Raw genomic sequence first — 18,067 nt, 5'->3', positions numbered from 1 at the left:
TTGAGTTCTGCCTAACTGATTTCATGTTACACAGTCAGCCCTCTGCATCCATGGGTTCCAAACCTGCAGATTCAACCAACATTGATGGAAATTACTAGGGGAAAAAAGTTGTACCTTTTTTTTTTTCTTATTATTCCCCAATCAATATGGTAAAATAACTGATTGCCTACTGTTTACATTGTATTAGGTAACATAAGTCTTCTAGATGATTTAAAGCATATAGGAAAATGGTAATACCAGATACTTGGGAAGCAGAGATAGAACTGCAGTTGCATGGGCAAAACTGTGAGCTCATATCTGAAAAACAAACTACAAGCAAAAGGACTGGGGGCATGGCTCAAGTGGTAGAGCACTTGGCTAGCAAGTATAAGGCCCCAAGTTCGATCCCTAGTATTGGGGGGAAAAAATGCACATAGGTTCTATGAAAATACCATAGCATTCAATACAACATAAGTGACTTGAGCATCCTTGGATTTTGGTATTGAGGGCAGGTCCTAGAACCCATCCCCAACAGACGCTGAGGGATGAATGTATAAATGTTACAAATTAGAATTTGTAAATTTCTAGTAATAAAATGTCCTTTCCCCTAGTTCAAACATGGGATTTCATGTTAAATTATTTTTTAAAGGCTCATCATAAACACACACACACACACACACACACACACACACACACACACGTTTTTAAACCATGGATCATCCTTTTAGCTTCACTAATTTTATTCTCCAGTTTCTCTCAGTAATTTTCTTCAGATTCAAAGCCTGTGCAAATTTCATGGCTACCTAAATTATTTCACAGGCCATTTAAAGAAGCAATAGAAATTTAATCTTGTGTGAGTATGCCCAATTTTCAAGGTCAAATCATTGAGCTCTATGGGGAGAGAGACAGTGCCCACTCCAAAAACATTCTGCCACCAGCTGCCTGAGTTTACCTTGCCAGCAGCAAACAAGTGGCAGCCCTTGACAGCTTCGAAAACGTTGGGCGAGATGTCAGGCTGAGCAGGAAGATGTGACTGTGCCAGGGACTGCTTCACTTTCTTCACATCCACCAGACATAGGGCTCGCTCTTCACCTGAGGGGAGAAGAACAGCCTCTGTCACCAGGAAGCCAGCAAGTAAAGACATGGAAGGCAATGTGGGGCACAAATGGAAGCCTTGAGGCCATAGGGACAGGCTGAATTTCCTGCACATCCACACAAGGATTGAGTGCCCTTTATCCAAAACACTTGGGATCAGAAGTACTTTGCTGTCAGAGTTGGCAATATTTGCATCCACATAATAAGGCATCTTGGACCCAAGTCTATACACAAAATTCACTTATATTTCATACACACCTTATACCCAGAGCCTGAAGGTAACTTTATACAATTTTTAGTGCACCTGTGTTTTGACTAAGACCTTATATCCTAAGATCAGATACGGCCTTTTCTACCTGTGGCATCACAAAGTGTTGACGCTGGCACTCACAAAGTTTTAGAATTTAGAGCATTTTGGATTTTCTGATAAGGGATGCTCAACCTGTAAACACATTTTAGACCCATGTTTTAGATGGCCCTAAGATGAAAACATTTGGCCTTTTTGTCGAGATTCTAGAGGGGAAAGTCCTGCAGCCATAAAATTGGAGGATGTGAGTTAACTTCATACTCCCCAGCAAATTCAAGACACAATGTACTAGACAGCATTGAGGGGACATTCTGTAAAACAACAGGTTTAGACTATTCAAATATGTCAATATCATGGAAGACATGATTAAATGCAATGTGTTTATTCTTGGGCTGGATCATGAATTGGGGAAGGGGGAACAGTATAGAAAAACACCATTGAGGCCACAGGTAAAATCTGACTATGGACAATATATCAGATAATTGTATTCAGCAAGGGTTAAATTTCCTTAATGTAAAATTGTATCATGTGGCCAAGCACAGTAGCTCATATCTGTAATCCCATCTATATGGAAAATGGAGATCAGGAAGATTATGGTTTGAGGTCAGCCTGGGCATAAAGTTAACAAGACCCTATCTCAACCAAACCCAGGCATGGTGGGTGCATACCTGTAGTACCAGCTACAGTGCAAGGCTGTAAGTAAGAAGATTGTGATCTGAAGCTGGTCTGGAGCAAAAAGTCTAGGCCCTACCTGAAAAAATAGCTAAAGCAAAAAAGGGTTAAGGGAGAGGCTCAAGTGATAAAACACCTGCCTAGCAAGCATGAGGCCCTGAGTTCAAATTCCAGTACCTTCCCTCCTCCCAAAAATACTGTACCATGTGAAACTATTCTATATGATACATGTCATGATATGTAAGTCAAATTCTATACAGTGTACACCAAGAGTGGACCCTCCAAGTCCGAACTATGGACTTGGGTGATAATAATGCATCGGTATAGGTTCATCAGAAGTAACAAGTATAAGTCTGACACAGAATGCTGTTGACGGGGAGGCTGTGTGTGTGTGTGTGTGTGCGCAGAGGGACATACATGGGGAATCCTCGCCTTCCTCTCAATTTTGCTGTGAATTTAAAATTGTTCTAAATAATATAATCAGAAGGAAGGGAAGAAGGGAGGGAGATGGAGGGAAAAGAGCTAAGAGATTCAAAAAGGCAGTTCCTAACCATATTTATTATTTCAATCTCTGACTCTAGCCATGCCTGAAACAAGACCTAACTATGGACATGTGGAATAGTGAACCAACAAATTATTGCTTTTCCTTAGAAAAAAAAAGCACTGCCAATAAAGAGAAAAATGGTGTGCCATGGTGGTGTGAAAGAATTTCCTTACTCTTAGGGTTATATCTGAAAAGCTGGGGCTCATACCTACAATTAACTCAAATAGTTCAGGAAAAAAACAGATATGTGTAAAAATGTAACACAATATTAGCAAGTGGTAGATATAAGAGGACTCGTAGCAGGCACGCTCTTGGAAGGTCATGGTCCACAGTGGTACTCATGCAATTAGAACAGAGGGTCTGACTTTAATGAGTCTATGAGGCTTGGCACCTTGCTATGCTTTAGCTAGCTTGAGAATCCCTCTAGGGTCCGTGTGATTGAAGGCTTGGTATCTACAGTGGCACTGTTGGAAGGTCCTGTGGAGTCGTTGAAAGGTGGGATCTAGTGGGAGGTCCTTAGAAGGTAGTTCTCTCGAGATCCCTTGAGTTCTCAGAAAAGGATTGTCATAAAAGAGGCAAACTCAGCCCCATGCAGCTTCCTGGATGGAGATACAATCTGTTTGCTCTTGCCACGCTATCTTTCTACCGCCTACCATGAGGTAATGCAGCAAGGGGCAGTTCTCACCAAGCCAGCACTGCCATTTGAACTTTGAGCCTCTAGACCCGTGAGCTAAACAAACTTATTTCGTCATTAGTAGCCTGCCTTAGGCATTTCACTACAGAGATGAAAGCTGACTAATACAGCATTCTCCACTTGGCATATGGAGAGAAGCTCTTTGGGGTGTCAGATTTTGTTATATTGGATACAAAAAGGGAACCAAATGTGGACAGAGATGGTCCATTAGCTTGACATCAGTAGCGACACAGAGGAAACAGCCACTGCTGCTCTGACCTGGTACCCGAAGAGCCTACCTTTGGGCATCACCAGCATGAAATTCAGCTTTCGAATTATTCCCCTTAAAGGTAAACAAAAGGCTGTGTTGTTGCCCTCAGACCTGCTATCATGAGTAGTTTCTCCAGGTCCTTGATGATGTAAATTTGGAAGACTGCTCCAACTCCTGGGACATGGGTTAAGGAGTTTTTCAAGACATTCAGTGCATAGAGCCCTTCCTCAGTGCCCACCAACACCACCTGCAAGGGCAGAAGTCCAAAGGCAGAACAGAAACACAGTTGTGTCACCATGATAATCCCAGAGAGTAAGAATAACAAAACCTACTCAGTCATTTCTTTCTTGACAGTGTGTAGCTAGAGCCAGACCCCAGCTGGACAGTACACAGAAAATATTACCTGGTCACTGAAGGGCAGTGTGCAGTTCATGTCTAGCCGGTCATCACCTTCCAGTTTCAGCAGGGAGTTTCCAAGCAATTTCTTTCCATATGTGAAAGAATAAAAGAAAAGAAAAAAAAGACAACATAGTGAGATTGAACTGTTCATAACCAAACCATCCAGAGACAAAGAGAAGTTTAAAGTTAAGCTCAGAAACACATATTTGCTCACTCTTTCTCTTTGCAGTTCGGGGGATTGAATCCAGAACCTCACCTGTCCTAAGCCAGCATTTTACACATACACTCAGCAAGCGCTCTACCACAAGTTACATCCCCAGCCTCTCACCCCGTATTTTGCTCTGCTCTCCAAAGGCAAGATATGGGTGTTACTAGTATCTCTGGGGCAACTGTTAAGTAGCTTCAGAGTTTCAACTTGGCTTGGATGCAGAAGTGAGTGAGTGTCACAGGCACAGAAAGCTATTCGTGACAGGAAGTGAGCTGAAGCTACAGAGGCTTCACCTACACAGTTAATAAGCCACATGGCAGGCTTCTTCCCTGCTTACGCTGCAGCAAGTACAAAGCACAGCTTCAGCAGCAAGTCAACAAGCCTCTGCTCTGTTTACCTGAACCCAGGCAGGCAGAAGCTCGTAGGAGACACGATCACAGGCCTATCCATATATTAATCCACATACTAATGTGGATTTCAGTAAAAAGCTCACATGGGTAACAATGAAACAGTTCATCAAAACAAGCCTACAAAGCTCTTCTCAAGAAGGTCATGGTGAAGAATTTTCCAATTGCTAACTCTTAAGAGAGATTTTCAAGCACTAAGTGTCTGAAAAGAGTTGCTTGGTCTTTGGTGGAACAAACACCAATGAGCAATGAGTGCTGTTTGTATCCTAGAATGTTCTAGGAGGAGTGATGCCAATCAAGACACACCTACGTTTCTAACATCTTTTGGATAAGTAGGATTGCAAACCTGCCTGCAGAAGAGCAAATACTGCAGAGACAGCCAGGGAGGTTATGAAAAGCCTTCCTAAAGCAGACGTGGCTGTCATCAGGCTATTGTGCTGCTTCATGGCCAAAGTGCTTGTAGCACAAAGCTTCAAACCAAGGGAATTCATCTGAGCAAACAGCAGAAGGCTATTGTAATGCCACAGTCAGGCTCCATCACGCCTCCCTGCATTGGTGATGCTGCTGCTTCCTCCATTCTACATGGCTGCCTAGGGAGGGCTTGAGATGCCTCACTGTGGCCTTGGAGTTTGTGCCTTCAATGCCACAAAACTCCTGACAGTCAGAAGTCATCAGCCCTCAGAGAGGAAGCCCAGGGGACACCGAGACAGCCAAAAGGATCCCCATGTTTAGGATCAGTTACCCAAGCTCAGCCCGCCCTACAAAGCAAAAGTCAGCACCCACGTTCATACTCACGGCATCAGCCTCTGCCTTTTCCCTAGAAACTCTCCCACCTGCGACCACTGATTCTAAGGCGGTGACCCAGCGCTGCTTGTCAGGAAAACTGGGAGCTAGCAGGTAGAGGGTTCTCCCAGGCCAGCAGGTGGTATGCGGGTGAGACTCCATCTTCAGTATGTATGGGACATCTAGGAGATTTCAGAGAGCACAGGATTGGGAGTGGATTTCACCCATTTTCCACTGGCAAGAATGGCCCTGAGATCTCAATCAGAGATCCCACCAGATCCTGCAAATTCTGGTTACAACTAAGCTGGGGAAATGGAAGAAGGTAGACTTCTTGGCACGGCCAATCTTCCACGCCCCCTTTCCCCTCCTGATTTGCCAAACCTGGCCCACCTCCTCCTCACCTGCTTTGGCTGTATTTGCGAGTTCAGAAGCACCAACGGCACCATGAATAGATACGTCCCCATCAGGAAGGCACAGCTCAAATTCTTCCACCGGCCTCTGTCCAGCTTGGTGCAAAGAGGAAGGGCAGAAAGAAAAACAAAAGAACAGGAACGAGAACAAGGAGAGAGACAAGAGAGGAGAGGAGAGAAAGAGGGACAGACAGACAGGATACGCATGTAAAGAGAGGTGCACAAGGACAAAGCAGGGGAAAGAGGTGTGCAGAAGAGGCAGAGAGGGAAGATAAAAAAAAATAAAGTGTGTCAGATGAGTGGCACAGTCAAATTTCTGATGACGATGCGGATTTATGGGTTAGTTGACTGAGGCAGAAGTTCTTTGAAGGTGTATTAGCAGGTAGAATCTTCAGGGCAGCACCCTGCGGGTTCTTCAGGGGGGAGACCTATAGATGTGAGTATCGCACCAATAACCTTTAGAGAAGTCATTCAGCTTTTAACTTTCAAAAATGGGAAAGTGCAGAAGACTCGCGAGGTGATCCAAAAAAAAAAAAAAGCCTTCACACCAACACTGGGAGTCCTGGGTTAGCCACGTGCAATGAAATTCCCCTGAATTATTAATTTACCTTCTCTGGCTTCACTGTCATAAATAAGGACTTTTGATCCCTCCAAGACAATGTACTTCCTGTCCCAGCCTTGCTGTCCTCGTTTGTTATTTCTGGGAAAAGAGAGATGCAATAGAAAAATGTATGAATCTGGTTAGAGGAAGGGATGAGAGAAGGGGATGTCCTCAAAAAGACACTTCCCAGAACTATCAGAAATGGAGGTGGCTTGTGACCTTCCATGCCAGCACCTGCCTGAGCCCAGGTCACCCTGCAATGGTTACCTGGGCACCTTCATCCACCCTTCTAGGTGCAAGCTGGTACTGGGCTCCTTGCTCTGAAGACCCGGGGAGTTCATTTTGTCACGGCAGAAGGCCTCAGTGAAGTGTGTGGCGTATTCAGCAGGCAGGCCGCAGGTAGCTGGCAAGCAGGTGGAACACTTGGGATGACACATCACCTGACATTCTAGGGTAAGAGCAGTGAACAACCTGAAAACATGCTCAGCTGAGCTCAACATAACCCTTCCTGTGCCAGCCCAAACCGGGGTTCACCACCCCTAGTAAGGCACTGCAAGTGGGGCTGGGTATCCAGGTATTCCCTAAACTTTCCCAGGTGCTAGGCCCTACAGAGAGAGGAAACGAGCCACATGCTCTCGACCCAGTTTTCCTGGCTTCCATCCAGGAAACAGTTGTACAAAGGAACATGTTTGCATGTTTCAGCTGGAGCCAGGTGGGGAGAGACCAGTGTGACAAAAAGGAGTTGGAAATTTGCAAAAGATCGAGGTGTTTTGCACATCAAGTTGGAGTCATAAGCTGAAGACACGTTTGAAATCATTGCTTTAAAGGGAAAAATAGTGTCCTCCCACTGATGTAAAAAGCTTAGCAGTGAATGTATTAAGGTGAGGAATTAGAAAAACGACATCACCATCTGACAGATTTTTCAGGTGCCCTCCTATCTCCCCCAGCAGATGCATGGCTGTCACTCTTACCGAGGCACTTGGAGGCCTGGCGTCCAAAGTGCACAGTGTCCAGGCACACCGCGCACTTCGTGGCACGCATGTTCAGTCCCACATTGAACCGGTGAGGAATATTGTGGTGCATGCGCTCCTTAAGACGCCGACTAAACTCTGGAGGAAAAAAATTTAAAAGTCCTTAGATAAAAGTAAAGACAACCCACAGAATGGAAAAACAAGCATTTATAAACCACAGCTCTGATTAGGGATGCATATCTAAACTATATAAAGACCTCTTAAAACTCAGTAACTGGAACAGGTATTTCTCCCAAAGAAGTTAAATAAGGGGCCAGTAGCACCTAAAAAGATACACCACACCATTACATGTTTCATTTGTGAAATGCAAATTAAAACCACGGTGAGCGACCAGTTCACAAGTACCAGGATGCCTGGAATCCAAAAAATGGAAAACAAATGTTGGTGAGGAGGTGGAGACACTGGAAACACTCATAGACTGCTGACGAAAACATTAAATGGGGCAGCCATTTTGGAACCCAGTCTGTCAGTTCTTTAAAAAGCTAATCATAGAATTACTGGGTGATATAGCAATTCCACTCCTAAGTACACGCCCAAGAGGACGGAAAACATCTGCACCCACAAAAAGCCTACATGAATGTTCACAGCAGCACAATTTGTGATGGGCAAAAGCAGGAACGATTCAAATGCTCACCAACAGAATAACAGACAAACAAGATATAATATCCATAACGGAATATTATAAAAAGAAAAAGAAATGACTCATGATACATCGTGGATGAACCTCAGAAACACAGTGCTCTGTGAGAGAAACCAATCACAAAAGGCCACATAAACTATTGCTTCCATTCATTTGAAAGACCCAGAAGGGCAAATCCAGGGGTAGGAAGTAGATTGCTGGTTGCCAGGAGCTGGGCAAAGGGGAGAATAAAGAGTGCATGCAAATGAGTTGAGAGGTTATTTGGGTTGTTTTTTGGGGGTGGGGGTAATGCAAAAATGTTAAAAATTAGTGTGATGATGGTTACACAATCCTGTGACCTTACTGAAAAACTGACTTGCATGCTTTAAATGGGTGAATTGCAGGGCATGTGAATAATATCTCAATAACGGTTAAAAAACCTTTACTGATTGTGAAACTATTTTTAGCGCTAACATATGCATCTAGATCTATATGAATCAACTTAAAACCTCCATCTTCTGGCTATTAGGAATTAGGTTTTGCTCAAGAACATATCCCCAGTTGAAGACTGACTATATGAAGTTGCTGGTGTTTGTGAGCATAAGAAAATAAGCTTTTAGATCAATTGCTTGCAAATATTTTAGTCATGGAAACTTTCTTTTCCAGATGAAATCAGGTAACTAGAGCTTTTCAGAATCAAAATTAAAAGTAACTATTATGAATTACAGAATCATTACTAAATATACAATCTGGCTAGAGAATTCTTTTATTTCATGAATAACCTTTTATTTAAAATTCAACTTTTTAAGCTGGGCACCAGTGGCTCACACCTGTAATCCTAGCTACTCAGGAGACAGAGACCAGGAAGAGTATGGTTTGAAGCCAGCCCTGGGGAAACAGTTCAAGAGACCCTATCTCAAAAAATACCCAATGAAAAAATTTTAAAAGGCTGGCAGAGTGACTCAAGTGGTAGAGAACCTGCCTAGCAAGTGTGAGGCCCTGAGTTCAAACCCAGTACCACCAAAGAACAAACAAACTAACAACAACAACAACAACAAAAAAAACCCTCAACTTTTTGAAAATAACGAAACCATTAAAATTGTTTTACAAGAGAATGGGGAGATAAGAAAGAGTAATAGAGGGGTGAGTTTGATCAAAGTATGCATGTATGGAAATATCACAATTAGCCATTTTGTATAATATACACTAATAAAAATGTATTTAAAAAAACCAAAGGTTTTTAGTTTCAAATTCTTTTAGATTCTAGTCTATTAAAACTTATAAAGGGGTTGAGTTTTTTGCTTATTTGTTTTGGGTTTTGTTTTGTTTTGTTTTCCCTATTATAGGATCCCTTCTCTTTGTTACCTAACTGATTAGAGGCAATTTTAAAGAGGAAAGCTGAGGATGCAGATTTCTGCCTCTCACTCTGGCAGGTTTTCCCTTCCTTTATTGGAAAGTTGTAAGGAATAAATACCAGGACTGCACTGCAAAACTGGCAAAGTGCAATAACCACAAAGGAAGGACTTGGAGAGAACACTGCCTCATCAATGGGTGCCACATCTAGGAATAGTTCTTTCCTGCCTGAAGCCCTATGATCAAGGTGTTATATGTATACAATGAAGCCCTTTGATCAAAGTGTTATGTGAACACAGGAACAAGATGACCTGTGCCTGGAGAAAAACAACAAACACAACACAATGCCATTGAGATCCACAACCAAAGTAGGTTTGACAATACCATGATATGAAACCACAGTGCTCCTCTCTTCTCCCCAAAGCTTTCCCCACCACTTTCCTTCTCTAGGTGACAGAGTGCTTTTGAGACCACAAAGAAAACTCCTTATCCTATTGGTAGTCATACAAATCAGTGTGAACTATCAACACCTGAAGTGAACATAACCTCTAGCCCAATGACTCATTTCCCAAGAATTTACTACACAGTCACAACATTCACAGAGGTGTAAAATGTTCTTTACAAGGTGTACATGGCAGCATGGGTTTGGAAACATCCTAAATACCCATCAACAGAGGTCTGGTTTAACAGGTGAATGATAACTCCACACCATGGAATACTGTGTAGTCCTCTGCAAGAAGAAGTAGATCCGTAAGTACTAATATGAAACATTCTAATACTTTAAAAGTTATCTTGCAATATGCAGCACAATGTGCCATGATAGTATAAAAAGGGCTAAGAAGAATATTCCCATATTCTTTAAATAGACTCATAAGACATATGAATCAGTATAGGCCTGTGGTTACATGCATGAACTATCACTGAAAGAATACCGTGGTTAAAAGCAACAAATCTGAGGGATGAAGGGGAGGGGAACTTACTTCTCACTCTTTATTTCTTAGTATTATCTGTAATTTCTACCAAAGGCTTGCATTTCTTACAAATTTTTTTCTTAAAAAAATTCTGCACAACTTTATCCCTTAAGAACAGTTAGGGTTTGAATGAGTCCCCCCACTCAGTTCTTATGTTGGAAATGTAATATCCAACTCATACTGACAGTATCTGACTAGGGTTAGGTGAGTTCATGAGGATAGGGTCCCGATGATGGTGTTAGATGCAGCAAGAAAGCCCTCACCAGGTACTGGCACCATGCTCTTGGACTCCCCAGTCTCCAGAACTGTAAGCCAAATAAACATCTTTATAAATTACCCAAGGTCGGATGTTTCATTACAGCAACAGAAAACAGAGCAACACAAGAACATACCCTCCGGCGTTGAAGTCTCCTTTCTGCGGCTGGATGGCGGGGCGAGCAGGCTCATGGCACTGGGCTGATGCTCGGGAGACCGCACAATGGCGGACATGGCGATCTGCTGCCTAGCCGTAGCTGGTGTAGACGGGTGCGGGTGGTCTGTGGCTTTGCGGTGGGCAGCTGCAGAGATAGCAGTACAAATGCCTTCTGGTTAACTGAGCCACCAAAAGGACCAGACCAAGCAGACTGTCCCTGGGCTGCATTTCAAGGACCTGACACCAAAAGGACATGCATCATGCCAACTTGGCCACATCAAGAAGGCCATAAATTTTTCAGGTGTGGAACGTCTGGACTGCAAATTCGTGGACTATAAATGAAGATGCTGAGCTAGGCTTGGACTCTGTCATGGAGATCCTTCCTCCGCCTTGTCATAGCTTGGAGTGCTTCACAGAAAGAGCCCCTACCTTCCTCACGGGCGGACCGGAGCTCGATGCGGGTCTTCTGAAGGGCTTCCTCTAGCTCTGCACAGCGAGCTTTCTCCTTCTCCAGGGCCAACTTCAGCTCATTGTACTGCAGAGGAACCTGTGTGGGCAAAGCAGGGTCCTCTTTCCGTCGACTAAATAAACCCTAGCAATGGAAACAGAGATATCTCCTAACTCCTGGAAACTGGCACTGGACACTAGCTAAAGGAAAGCTGACTCGGGAGGAGCAAACCACCAAGGCCAGGCGCATACTCACTGTAAGTGTGTTTAGTAAAAATGGCAAGTGAAGGGGGAAAAGGGGAGGCTGAGCCTCAGCCCATTCCAGTCGGCTGAAAAAAAAGTGGGGTGCGGAAGTTTCCACCAAGAGGGTTAAAGATGCTCGAACTGCCACCACCTCTTCCTTTACATTCTCAGGACAGGAGAGTCACTTCCCAAGAGTCTTTCCCCCTCAAAAAATGGAACCAGGAGTATGGAGTATGGAGCCAGGAGGGATGGTTCAGAGGTTACTCTTGACTTGGAACTTGTCTCATGGTGCTTGGTTACAAGACACAGAGAGGGGTGTTTTAAAAACCAAAGCAAAAATTTTAAATGATGTTAAAACAAGGAATTTGCTATAAAAATACAAATGAAAACATTTACTGTATATGGAAGAAAAAAAGAAAAGAGAATAATGCGTCTAACAAAAAAAAAATTAACTGAAAGAAAAATGGAAACACCCTAACTACATCAAATGACATAACCACACAACAGTCCGCTGCTAAAATAAAAAAAAGATTAAACATCATGAACATAGCAAATGTATACAGTCATGTGATACACATAAAATCTTTCCAGAGAGCCAGAGGTAAGCAGGGACAACCTGTCCATGCCTCCTCACAGTGACCACTGGGTCCAGCCATGGACGTCAGTCCTCCACTCATCTCTCCTAGGTATTCCACCTCATCAACCATCTCCTACAAAACCACTGCCACACCACTGTGGTAGACTAAGGCCTTTGGAAGGAAACTGAGAGCACCTCAGAGACTCTCTGGAACTGAGAACACTTGGCCGACCTAGGACTAGGGCTTCAGTTGTTTGGGGAAGCAGTGGGTTGGCCGTGAAAAGCATTCTCCCCATGCACTCCTACATTTCACCCTGTCCACAGCTGCCTTCGCATCTGTTTTCATTTGTCTGTCTATTACAACTTAGAACAGACAGTGCAGTATTCATGGAGGGAACAGCCACTTAAACAAGCTCTTCAGCAGGTCATTTCAACTCCCTGAGTCTTCGTTAGCCAATTAAAAGCACTGGACTTGCCAGGCATGGTGGTTCACACTTATAATCCCAGCACTCAGGAGGCTGAGGCAGGAGGATCAGGAATGAATGTGAGGCCAGCTTGGGCTACACAGCAAGACCCTGCCTTGAAAAACTTTAAAAATAAATAAATAGAAGCACTAGAGCAGATGATTCTAGTGTCCTGAGAACTGCTCTAAAGCCCCACACACATGACCTGCCAATCTCTCTGTAGCTCAGTTCAAGCCTGTTTGGGTCTTGAACATGTGATATGCATATAAACCTTTCTCTGTGCAGATGACCCCCACCCAGCCACTGCTACTCCATGGAGGGGTTAGGGGGTTGGGGGGAGAGGAACTCACCCCCTTAACAGAGAAAAGCACTATAATCTTAACAGCCATGAACATAGTTCAATGACACCCTCTGATGAAGGCTATTCTAATTATATCCAAACCCACTTTTCAACCCACTAAGTCATGAAGGATGGAGTGAAACTGACAATTCCCACTTGTCAAACACTTTGACCCACCTTTTTCTTTTTAGCAGGTTGGTCCATTTTGGCTTGCAGAAAATCAATCAGTTTGGTTTGTTGAGAAATAGTGCCTTCCATTTTCACCTTTTCATGAGAATAGAGAACCTAAAATTCATGAAAACAAAGATAACCTCAGAACCACATAGAAATAGTCTTTTAAATTTGGTACTTTAAGAAAATAAAAAGTAAAGTTGTTAGGATACTAGGCATAGGAAAATTCTACACAAACAGCACTGAGTCAATACTTACATTGTCCTGATTTTATCATAAGATAAAAAAAAAAAAAGATATTTGGGAAGATATGTGAAATAGCAAATGGTTAACAGTAGGACCAGGTAGTAGTCACTACAGAAGTCTTCCAACTTCTCTGAATGCTTGAAATTTTTCATAATTAAATGTTGGGTGTAATTCAACGTTTGTGTTCATATACAGTATACAGCATAAAGATACTGATCGCTACACCAGAGGCTTTTCACCGTCATGCTGTAACTCTGCAGACAATTTTTTGGGGAATAGGTGCTGGGGAATGAGCCCCGGGCCTCACACATGCTAAGTATACACGCTACCACTGAGCTAATACCCTGGCTCTACATACAATTTCTAAGCAGATCCCCCTGCCGGTCCTCACCTGAATGTTTTCCAGCTGATACTCCAGATCACTTCTTTCTGTCTTCAGCAGATCAGCCCGATCTAGAGCTTCTTGCAGCCCTTGAGTCAGTCGGAAAATGTGGTTCTTCTGCAGGTCCATCTGCTGCTGTAACTTGGCTTGCTAGTGAGGAGAGCACCAGAGAAAGGCTCAATACCCCTCTGCTATTCCTATTCCCAACTAATTTCTGGCATGACACCAGAACTTCAGATTTTGAAATTATCTCCTTGCAGAATTATAATGTGTCTTCTATTCTAAGAATGATGCAGGCAAAGATAAAAAAATTTTTTCAAGGAAATCCTAAATGACCACAAGTCTCAGAATCTACATCCTAATGGGAAGTCTAGGCTGCAGGGTCAGCATTACAACTAAGGCTGCTCTGGTACTTAAAAGCACAATCCAGTGGTGGTGACAGCAAAAGCAGTGTGACTCAGTGCCCTGACAACTGATCTCCATTTGTCCTTATCTTACAGTTCTAGGATCTCAATGTTTGCTCAGAGAAGTCACTGTGCAAGCAGTGTGGAATAAACAGGAATCACAACACCCCTAACCTCAAGATTGCCCACAGGATCACGAAGAACCATGATAGCAGGAGGTTATTTCTGCAGTGCAGGAAGAAAAGAAAAGGAAGATTTCAGATACAGTACACAGTTGATAAAATCCAGGGGGGAAAAAAAGCTCAATTTCTTACACTAGAAATAGTATTGTGCTGAAAATCTCTCTGCAATTTGTACACTGGAAGTCAACTAGAAAATAGGGCAGGCTATAAAGATACTAGCTTATGGCTTTCATTGCCAAAATGTGTGTTTCTTCTCTTAAAATGTGTTCTATCCCGACAAGATGCTGCTTGATTTCATCCAAGCCCTGGGTTATCACTAACCATATTGGCTGGGACCCAAATAACTTCTTCCTTGGTGGCCTAGACTCTCTGCAGACACGGGGAGGAAGTGCCAGGAAAGAGCAATAAACATCACCATGGGAGTTTTCAAATGGTCCATAGCAGACCCCAAAGTCCCCCACCTCAGCAGGCTGAGAGCCACTTCAACCTCAGCATTCGCTGACCTTTCTCCGCTGACTTTACTTCTCTGCCTGGGTTTCACTTGCCATTTCTACTCCTCACCTACCCTTCCTCTTAAGAGGTAGCTGATTTGCTAATAAAAGTCTGGGATCTTAGAAACCAGATCATGGCTTAGATCCTGACCTTAACATTTAGCATCTCTGACCCTGAGCAGCTCACCTGGTCTCTTCATCCGGGTATAAATACCTTACCTCCTTGAATAATACAATGAACACAGTGCCCAGCATACAGTAGGTGCTTACTGAATGCCAGTACGCTCCATCTCCCTTGTCCTTCTTTCTTCCCTCCATCCAATTCAATGCTCCCCTCACTTTTCTGTCTGCCTTTTCCCACCAATCCTGACATAAAGCAAGAGAGGCTGACAATGACCACTGGGCCTGGCAACTTGGATTTCTAAATCAAACCACAGAACCCCTAAGAAATAGAAAGAGGAGAAAGAAAACAGCTGAGATGCCCTCTGAAAAGGAGGTGTCAGTCCTCCTCAGTACATGTGATTTCTTCCATAAATTACCCTCTTTAGTTTCTTCCCACTGTTTTAGGACAACAGTAATTAGTAGGCAGGAACCAGAGAAACAAGAGATGGGGACAAGGATCTATTTGGTGACAGCTGGGCCCTAAACATTTTTCTAGAATAAACACGTCAACTGTCCATTGGCTTTCCGAGCAATAGGCTGGTTATTTAATATAGCAAAAACCAAATAAGAATGACATTTATACTCTACGAAATTATTTTCTCTTTGTGAGTGGGCAGTAAGGGGTGTGTACTTGGGACCTCACTTTTATCATGCCCAGCTATAGACTATGATCCTCCTATGTCTCCTAGTAGCTGGGGTTACAGATGTGCACTAACATGCCCACTTGTTAGTCAATATGGGGGTCTCACTAACTTTTGACCTGGGCCGGTCTCAAACCACAATCCTCCTGATCTCTGCCCTACTGAGTAGCTGGGACTGTAGAAGTGTACTGCATGCCAGGCCCTTTTTTTTTTTTTTTTTTTAAGCCAGGAAAGGGGAGCTGAGCAGGGTATATATGACCTTCAGGATGGTGAGGTCCTCCATGAGAATGAGATGGCAATAAAATGTTTTTCAGAGCCAGTTATCTGCTGCTCAGAGATATGCAAATGAAAGTGTGTCCAAAGGTCACTGTTAGACAGAAAGATGGACCTTAGCAATGTGCTTCCACATGCCAGACAATTTTGTGAGGGTGACAAGAAACTGAGACGGATGAATGAAGGAGCTGGGTGACAGATCTGGAGTGTGAGACAACCTCAATGGGCAGGAATGGCAGATCAAAACCATTGAGAAAAAGTTGAGCAGGATGAATTTCTTTTAAAAATTCGACAGAAAAAACACAGACCATAAAGATGTTAAAACAAAACACAACTGTGATTTCACAGGTCAGTGGGTGTCAGTCATGTGATTAAACCACTCAAAAAGCCCAGGTGTTTGGCAGAGGCTTGCAGAGACAGAAATGTACATAGATAGAAATGTTCCACAGAATAAAAAACCCGAAGACCACATTCAGACCACATGCACTTCTAGCAACTCTTTGGAAAGACGGATGTATCAGAAAACAACATCCAAAGCTTGGTGGGATCTGAAATGTTTCACTTAGAGCAAAGAAGGCAATTTGGAGTGGGAGAGAGACTGGATACCCCACTGACTGTCACGGAAACAGTATCGGTAGTAGTTACTGTAGAGGATGGCTGCAGGGACGATTCACGGAAAGACCGCAGGCAGGCACCTGGCACAAAGTAAGTGCTAACTAAACATGAGGGCTTTTGTTTGTTTTGTTTCTGTGGTGCTGAGAATTAAACCCAGGGCCTTGTGTATGCCAGGCAAGTGCTCTGACTGAGCTACATTCCCTTCCCGTAGTTATTTTGATTGTCAATGAAATCATTCGACTATTAATCAATATTAATCTCTGACTCTGGTTGGATATACTAGAATACTCATGGCCGGAAGGTTGTAGGGTTCACTTCAAGGTAACAAAGGACTTTCTAAGAATTGGAGTTGCTAAAAACAAAAGGGGTGGGGGAGGGTTGTGATATCCAAAGTCACTAAGTATTTTGGCCAAAGTTCAACAAGGAAGGGAATTTTCTACCTTGAATAGGTGTATGAGAAGGATTAGTAAATGGACTTTCACCTCTGGCATTACTTGCAATGGACTGGTAGTGGTTAAAAAGCTTCTAGGACAGGGGTAGTGGCTTATACCTGTAATCCCAGCTCGTGGAAGGCAGAAATCATGAGGATCATGGTGTGTGGCCACCTAGGCAAAAAAGTCAGCAAGACCCCACGTCCATCAATAAGACAGGCACGGTGGTATGTGCCTATGATTCCAGCTATGCATGAGGTTGTAGTTAGGATGGGATCTGAGATCAGCCCTGGGCAAAAACACAAGACCCTACCTGAAAATAATTACATAAAAAAGCAAAAAGCAGCTGGGGCATGGCTGAAGTGGTAGAGCACCTGCCTAGCAAGCAGGAGGCCCTGAGTTCAAACCTCAACACCATCTCCACCAACCCCCTCCCCTGAAAAAAGCATCTAAGACCATGGCAGGCCCAAGAAGAAAGATTTGGTAGGAAGATGCACTAGTGAAGTTTGTCAGGGACAGGCACAGCGGGAATAAGGATGGGAATTTGACTAGATGACATACAAGTTCCCGCTAATGCTGTCTCGTTTTAAACGTCTCTGGACCCATGTCTACAGCCATACCACCCTGAACGTATCCTGTCTCATCTAAAAGTATCTATGAAGAGGACACTCAGACTGGGGGCTTGGGCCAATACTTATCAAGCATACACCTCAACCAAGGATCCCAACCACATTTTGGGTTCCTAACAGTTTCAACAGTCTATGAATTCTGACTCAAACTCAATGCCAGCCAGATGTCTGCGCTCAAACGTCTTTCAGGATGAGCAGAATGGGAACCTGGAAACATTCTCACGTAGGTGAGAGGTGAGAATGAGGGGCTGAGTCAGGCTCCTGGCCTTCTGTTCCTAGCGTTGTCACTGACTCACCATGTAACCTTGAACCAAAGTACAGACGTGTCAGGGCCGGCTCACCCTCCTTAGAGGGAAAGTAGAACGGGCAAGAGTATCAGTTACTCCTGTTCTGTTTCTAGTATGTCCCCTAGTGGGGGAGTGTTGCCAATTCATACCAGATAGAAGACCATAATTCTCTATTTGACCATCTGGTAGATTTAAAAGTCCTATGACAGGTTTAATATCCCTAGTCCAAAAATCTGAAGTGTTCCAATAATCCAACACTTGAGTGCCACCTTGACACCAGATCTCATGTGATGGGTCACAGTCAAAATTATTTTCAACCTACGTGTATAAGGAGTATATCAAGTATT

General features: G+C 43.5%; 1 protein-coding gene across 12 annotated transcripts in view; it reads right to left on the bottom strand.

Annotated features, from left to right (window-relative positions):
• The window catches only part of Cit (citron rho-interacting serine/threonine kinase), a 164,037-nt gene that overhangs the window by 11,921 nt on the left and 134,049 nt on the right, over nt 1-18,067 (bottom strand). For 8 of the 12 annotated variants that reach the window (XM_074061228.1, XM_074061229.1, XM_074061230.1 and 5 more), the window contains 12 exons: nt 13,615-13,755; nt 12,984-13,091; nt 11,165-11,327; nt 10,716-10,880; nt 7,321-7,458; nt 6,617-6,797; nt 6,357-6,448; nt 5,740-5,844; nt 5,351-5,520; nt 3,945-4,025; nt 3,653-3,788; nt 932-1,071 (listed from right to left, as the gene is read on the bottom strand). In XM_074061228.1, coding sequence (XP_073917329.1) covers nt 932-1,071; nt 3,653-3,788; nt 3,945-4,025; nt 5,351-5,520; nt 5,740-5,844; nt 6,357-6,448; nt 6,617-6,797; nt 7,321-7,458; nt 10,716-10,880; nt 11,165-11,327; nt 12,984-13,091; nt 13,615-13,755 — 1,620 coding nt within the window. The remainder of the gene's footprint in view (nt 1-931; nt 1,072-3,652; nt 3,789-3,944; nt 4,026-5,350; nt 5,521-5,739; nt 5,845-6,356; nt 6,449-6,616; nt 6,798-7,320; nt 7,459-10,715; nt 10,881-11,164; nt 11,328-12,983; nt 13,092-13,614; nt 13,756-18,067) is intronic. The other 4 variants (XM_074061231.1, XM_020179080.2, XM_074061235.1 and 1 more) reach the window with 1 other exon arrangement.

The sequence above is a fragment of the Castor canadensis genome, chromosome 18, assembly GCF_047511655.1.
Source record: "Castor canadensis chromosome 18, mCasCan1.hap1v2, whole genome shotgun sequence".
NCBI lineage: Eukaryota > Metazoa > Chordata > Mammalia > Rodentia > Castoridae > Castor > Castor canadensis.
This window is presented reverse-complemented; position numbering and strand designations above follow the sequence as displayed.